This window comes from Orycteropus afer, unplaced genomic scaffold (assembly GCF_000298275.1).
Source record: "Orycteropus afer afer isolate SDZICR_OR568_19922 unplaced genomic scaffold, OryAfe1.0 scaffold01212, whole genome shotgun sequence".
Taxonomy (NCBI): Eukaryota; Metazoa; Chordata; class Mammalia; order Tubulidentata; family Orycteropodidae; genus Orycteropus; species Orycteropus afer.
The window spans coordinates 36,824-43,064 of record NW_006922799.1 but is presented as its reverse complement, the minus strand read 5'-3'; the positions used below and the strand labels follow the sequence as shown (position 1 = coordinate 43,064).

General features: G+C 37.7%; 1 protein-coding gene across 1 annotated transcript; it reads right to left on the bottom strand.

Annotated features, from left to right (window-relative positions):
* Positions 1-4,642: 4,642 nt before the first annotated feature.
* SPIN4 (spindlin family member 4) lies at positions 4,643-5,392 on the bottom strand. The gene is given in 1 exon segment (XM_007958919.1): positions 4,643-5,392. A coding segment is annotated over 1 exon segment (750 nt).
* Between the last annotated feature and the right edge of the window lie 849 nt (positions 5,393-6,241).

Genomic DNA, 6,241 nt, shown 5'->3' with positions numbered 1-6,241 from the left:
GTCCCTGGGGTTAAGAATGTCTCACTTATGAACAACTCAGTTATTATTGTATTGTATTAAAATGCAATTGTACTAAAAATATGAATTAAAAACAATGGTTCACAAAGATACATAGAAACAATTATGGACTGGTACATCATGTGATCCTCCGTTTATATGACTATGAGACCAGAAGAACTAGATGGTGCCCTGCTACCACTGTTAGCCACTCAGAAGGGGATCTAAGTAGGAGATACTGGATACAGTGGGAGAACAAAGTGGAACAAAACTCAAAATGATTTAAAAAAAGGGGGGGGGCAGGTTTGTTGGTTTGATAGAACCTGATGGAACCCCTGAGACTATGGCCTCTAGCTGCTCTTCAGGTCTAGTACTCAACCCACTCCTGTGGCTTCTAGCCAAACAAAAGGCATATGATACACTCCTTGCAGAGATCAATCATGAGAGAATAGAAGGGTTGTATATGCACAGGGAGATAGCTGAAGGGCAGGAGCACATGGGAGGGAAGGACACAGGGAAGAGGTAACTATAGGGAGGAGAAGTGGGAAGAGAGCTGTTACACTGTGGGAAATTTCAGTCAATGTCATGAGACAAAGTATATATGAACTGCTGTATGGAAAATGAATTTTCTCTGTAAACTTTCACCTAAATCACAATATTTCTAAAAAATATATTTCATAAGAACAAACACATTCATTACTTTGGAATGGTCATGAAAGCATTGTGTGGCTTCAGCAATTCAGGTGGAGGAAGGTGAATGCCATCTTCCTGTTTAAAGTCAAATCATGTTGCCACTGACACTATGTTGAGTGTATAAATTTGCATTTGGCTTAAATGTTCCTTATTTACCCTTGTAACCATGCCTTGAAAGCATAAATCCACTGTTTTTTGATGCTGATGATGCATCAAAAAAAAAAAATAATAAAATAAAAATGATCAGTATTGAAAATAAATACCATATAGAACTAGAGGAGCAAATTATAGCATTTGAGGAAGAAGATCAGGACTTAAAAATTCCAGAACACAAAATGTTTTGGATGAAAGAGTTAGCAGAAGACTTTTGTCTCATTGAAGCAGGGATGGCAAAGTTAGAGGAGCAAGATCCTAATACACAGAGGTTGACCAAAATTTACTGTACAGTTACCAATGGCCTCAGCTAGCATGTAACGAAAAAGAAAATCTCTGTATAAATATCCCTTGATGCCTACTTCAAGAAATTGACTCCAGTAGTATACATTTTCTCTCTAGCAGTAGAATCTAACTCTGACTCTCCAGCAGCGGGTTCAACCTCTCCAAAACCAGGCCATTCTATCCAAAATCAGGCCTATCATTTTCAACAGTAGCCACCTCTCCATCATCTTCACTTGCATCATCAATTATGAATGTAATCACACAAATGCCCCTTCCAGTATGCAAGACATTGGTTGAAAGACAGTAAGTGTTAACCTTTAATCATAACCTTTTTTCTTTTCTTTCTATCTAAACTGTTTTAAGAACAGTTTCTTTCATGTTTTTCTAGTTTTTCTACCTATTCACATACACAAAGATTCTCTCGTTTTACAGTACATTACCATATGTAATTGCTTTTATTATTGTATTATTATTATATATTGCACTATTATATTCAAGATGTTTTATTGTATTTGCAAGTGTTACTTAAGTATTTTATATGCACAGAAAAGTAAAATATATAATATATACAAAGGCAACCATTTGACTAATTGATGGTAAATAAGAACCATATGTGTGTGTTTCAACTTACCTACAAATTCATCTTAAAGACAGACTGAGGAACAGATCCCATTCATAACCCAGGGACTATCTGTATTCACAAACAGAGGATACACATTTTTTTAAGATATAATATCCAAAGAGTTATCAAGATTGGATTATTTTACAGTTAATTAAGTTAAATTTTTTTCCAATTTTCCAAATACTGTAATTCTTATGTTATTTAAACTGTTACAGACTACAGGAAATGACTGAAAAGTCACCAATTCATTTTTTAAAGCTAGCACAACTTTAATAACAATACTTGATAAAGACAGTGTAAGAAAGATAAAAAGTACAACATCTATACATGTAAATGTAACAAGTTTAAATAAATTGGTAAATAGAATCCAGCAATGTAGCAAATTATTAATAATTATTACACCATGACTAAAGAGGACTTATTTCAAAAATTTAAGTTTGGTTCAACATAAAATATCTAGTGATACCACCTCGGAAACCCAAGGAGAGGTCGTTATGAGTTGGGACCAACTCGATGGCACATAAAAACAACAATAATTCAGTATATAAACAAATTAAAGGAAAAATATCACATGGTATTATCAAGAGACACTAGAAAGACACTTGTTAAAACTTAGTAGCCACTTCTTGTAATGATATTTAAAACAGGAATAGAAGAAAATCCCTGAACATGGTAATAAAAATTTACCAATAACCAAGAGCAAATGTCATGTTAACAGGAAATACTAAAGACATTACCATGAAAATTAAGAAAAATAGCATCTATCACTGTTCAACATTATTTTGTTGACTCCAGTTAATACGATAATCAGTATAAACATTAGAAGAAATAAAATTACGTCCAATTTCAGGTAAAATTATTGTTTATAGAAAGAACAAATTATTCTATTTAAAAAAAGAAAAAACACTTTGATTTAGAGGATTTAACAAACTTAATAGATAGAAGATGTTGTTGTTGTCATTTGCCGTCGAGTCAAACCCGACTCATAGCGACCCCTCCTTGGGTTTCTGAAGCAGTATCACTACAGAAGTAGATTGCCCAGCCTTCCTTCTGAGGATCCAAAACCTGTAGATTTTCTATATTACTGATAACAAGATATTAATGAGGGAAAAAATTTAAAAAGTGACCACAAAAATGTAAAGTACTTTAAAATTGTCAAGCAGAAACAATTTCCCTAATGAAAAACAGTACAAAAACAACACCAAATATTTTACTGATGTACCAAATTTCTTGAATGCTAAGGATTAGTATTATTAAAATAACCCTCCAAACAAGGATGCAGAAACTTAACACAATTCTAATTAATGTAACATAATTTTTAAATGTAGAAATATATTTTTAAATTTTACATGAAAGTATTTCTGTGTAAGAAAAATTGTCTGAAAGAAAGAAAAACAAATAAATGAGGGAAGACTTGCTTTATCAGCTTCTAACATTTATGGTCAACCCAATATAATTTTTAAAATATGATGATATTGGCTTAGGAATTTGAAATCAAGCAGCCAACTTGAACAGAACATATAATTGGAACTCTGTCTTATACCATATACAAAAATAAAGTCCAAATGGATCAAAGAATATTTTTTTTAAAAAAATGTAAGTGAATATTTGTATGACTTGGAGGCAGCAATCTGAGAAAGACAGGAAATAAAAAAGCAATGAAAGAGTTGACTACATCAAATTTTTAAAATATTTTAAAGTAAAAGATATCAACATGTTGTTGTTGTTGTTGTTTTTATGTGCCATCAAGTCGAATCTGACTCATAGCGACCCCTCCTTGGGTTTCCAAGGCAGTACCACTACAGAAGTAGATTGCCCAACTTTCCTTCCAAGGAGTGCCTGGTGGATTTGAACCACAAGCCTTCTGGTTAGCACCTTAGGCACTATGCTATAGTCAAGATTAATGAAAGGATAAAACATCATAACACATATGAGTTACAAATGATTAATATGTATTTCTATAGCAAGAATTCCTACAAATTTGTAAGAAAAAGTTCACCAATTTAAGAGACAAGTGAACAAAAGATAAGAATTGGCAAATCACAAAAGAAAAAAAAAGTCCAGTTGGTCAATAAGCATATGAAAAAATAATCTCACTTGAGTTAGATAAAGTAAATTAAGGTAAAAAACAATATAATTTTTCACCCTTCAGATATGCAAATATCTAGAGGGCCAGAGAGGATACTAGATGATGATCTTGTAATATCTCATAAAGTTAAACATACATGGCAGAAATCTCATTTCTGAGACTCTAACCTATAGAAATGAAAAACACAGGTATGTATTGTAGCAGTGTTAGGTGAAGGAAAAAGAAAGTAACATGAGTAAGGGATGGTTGAATACTTTTTGATACACACGCAGAGTACTGTGCATGTATTGAGAGAGTAACTGGTAAAGTGATATGTAGCCACTGATTAAGAGACACATCACTGACATGCCAGGTGAAAAAAGCAATTACAGAGAAATGAATGTGACTTATCATTTTTTTCTACAGAAAAGATTGCAACAGCAAATTTTTGTTTGAGCATGGGGAAATATGGGAAAGGTATGGTTAGCATACCTTTGAGGGAAAGGAGTGAAGGAAATAGCTGAAGTTACTTGATTACTTTTTCTTTACTATTGCAGTGTTCCAATTATTTTAAACACCTGTTAATTTTCTATTAGTACCCAGTTTACATTTTCAATTACAGAACAGGATGATACCAAAAGTATCAAAGTACACTTGGGGCAAAACTATGAAACTAGTCAATGTAATATTTGGAGGCACAAAAAGACTTATCCACTGTCTAGAATCTCTTAACACCAAGAATGCTCGCAAAAGTACACAATCACTAGAACGTAAAATATTTTAAATTTAATAGATCCACAACTTTTGCAAAGAGCACAATGAATTTATGGAGTTTTCACTAAACCATATACATAAATGTGAATATCATCATCAAACTTAATGAAGTAGACTGACGGCTTGGCCACAACTTGATGGATGAAAATGCCTGTTCTCTTCGACCCATCATCTTTGGCATGCTCCACCTGTTTGCCCACGAGGTTGTCTACCACCTCTCCTGGCTCTCGTTCTGCCATAGGGAAATAGTAGTTGGAATCTGGAATGATGCGCAGGTCACCATCTTTGTAGTCATCCAGAAGTGTGTACATGTAGAGGACCGGATCTTTCTCGTAGGTGATGTAAAACCAAGTGTCCATCACGGGGGCTCGCCCCAGGACCATGCCTTTCCATTCATTTTTGCTGCCTTGCTCGCCCTCAAACACATGCCCCACTGCTTTCCCTATCAAGGAATCTGCCAAGCGTTAATCGATGCGAGGAGTTGGCAGTCTCTCAGGAAGGATTTCTAGTGCCAAAACTCTCTTATCAAGTAGCAGTTCTAATCCATACACACTATCTTTGCCGTCATATTTGATTATGTAGAGAGTGGGCTTCACGGAAACCTGCTCAAGTACAGTGCCCTTCCACTGTTCCTCGGGCTCATTTCCTTCCTTCCAGCCGTGTTGAATGCGGCAGCCCACGATGTTTTTACGGGTGAGAAAAGTGGGCTTACGCCGCTGCTTCCTGTGAGTGTGTCTTTTTTTCATCAGGTATGCGGACACGCCATCTACACCCATCGGAGGCATGGTCAGGGGCGACATGGTTTGGTTTTCAGAGGGCTTATGCAAAACTGCCGCTTGCTCGAATAAGCTGACAAAAAGGGAACACTATTTAAAATGAAATCAATTGTTGAGGTCTTAAAGTCTTCCTCTGTTCTGCCTTTCCCAAGCGGAAGGCTTTCACCTAGGCTTGGCTCTAACGCTGGTTGTAGGCACCCGGGCGGCGTGCGTCTATTGACAGTGCTTTCCTCTCCGGCCAGGGAGGGAAGACTGCAGCAGAGGCGGCTGCCGCAGGAGATGGAGGTCTCGGGAGTACTGCCGCGCCTTGAGCCCGCCCTGACTCAAGACCCCAAGTCCCCGAATCGGTCACTTAACTTAGCTCTTGTTGCTGCTGCTATGGCTGCAGCATGTCGATGGAGGAGGAGACAACAGGGAGAGCAGGCAAGGGAGGAGAGAGAAGGCTGCAGCGGCAAAAGGCTCAGGCAGCAGCCTAGCTCTTAAGAGTCCATAGAGTCTCTGCTTCGCAGCGCGTGTCTGCTGGGGCTCCCTCTGGCGCCGCGGTCTTTGCAGCTTCGGGGATCCACCCGCTCAGAGCCCGCCTTCATTTCTGTCCCGCCTCCCGCCAGCAGTCCTGCTGGTCAAAGCGCGCACCCGCGTTCAATCCGCAGAGACACAGAAGCTCACTCCCTCGTTTCCTCACGGGTACCGAAGACTGCGTCCCTCAAATTCGATCCAGACTGGCCTGGTCCCATTCTCCTCCCCTCTGGCAATCTGCCTCCCGCCTCCAGTGTCCTTTGGGGTTGCTCCATCTGCTTTCTATCTTGCAGGAATTCTTCACAAAGTCTTTGTTTGCTTATTTGCTTGTTTTCAATAATATTCAACCCACACACA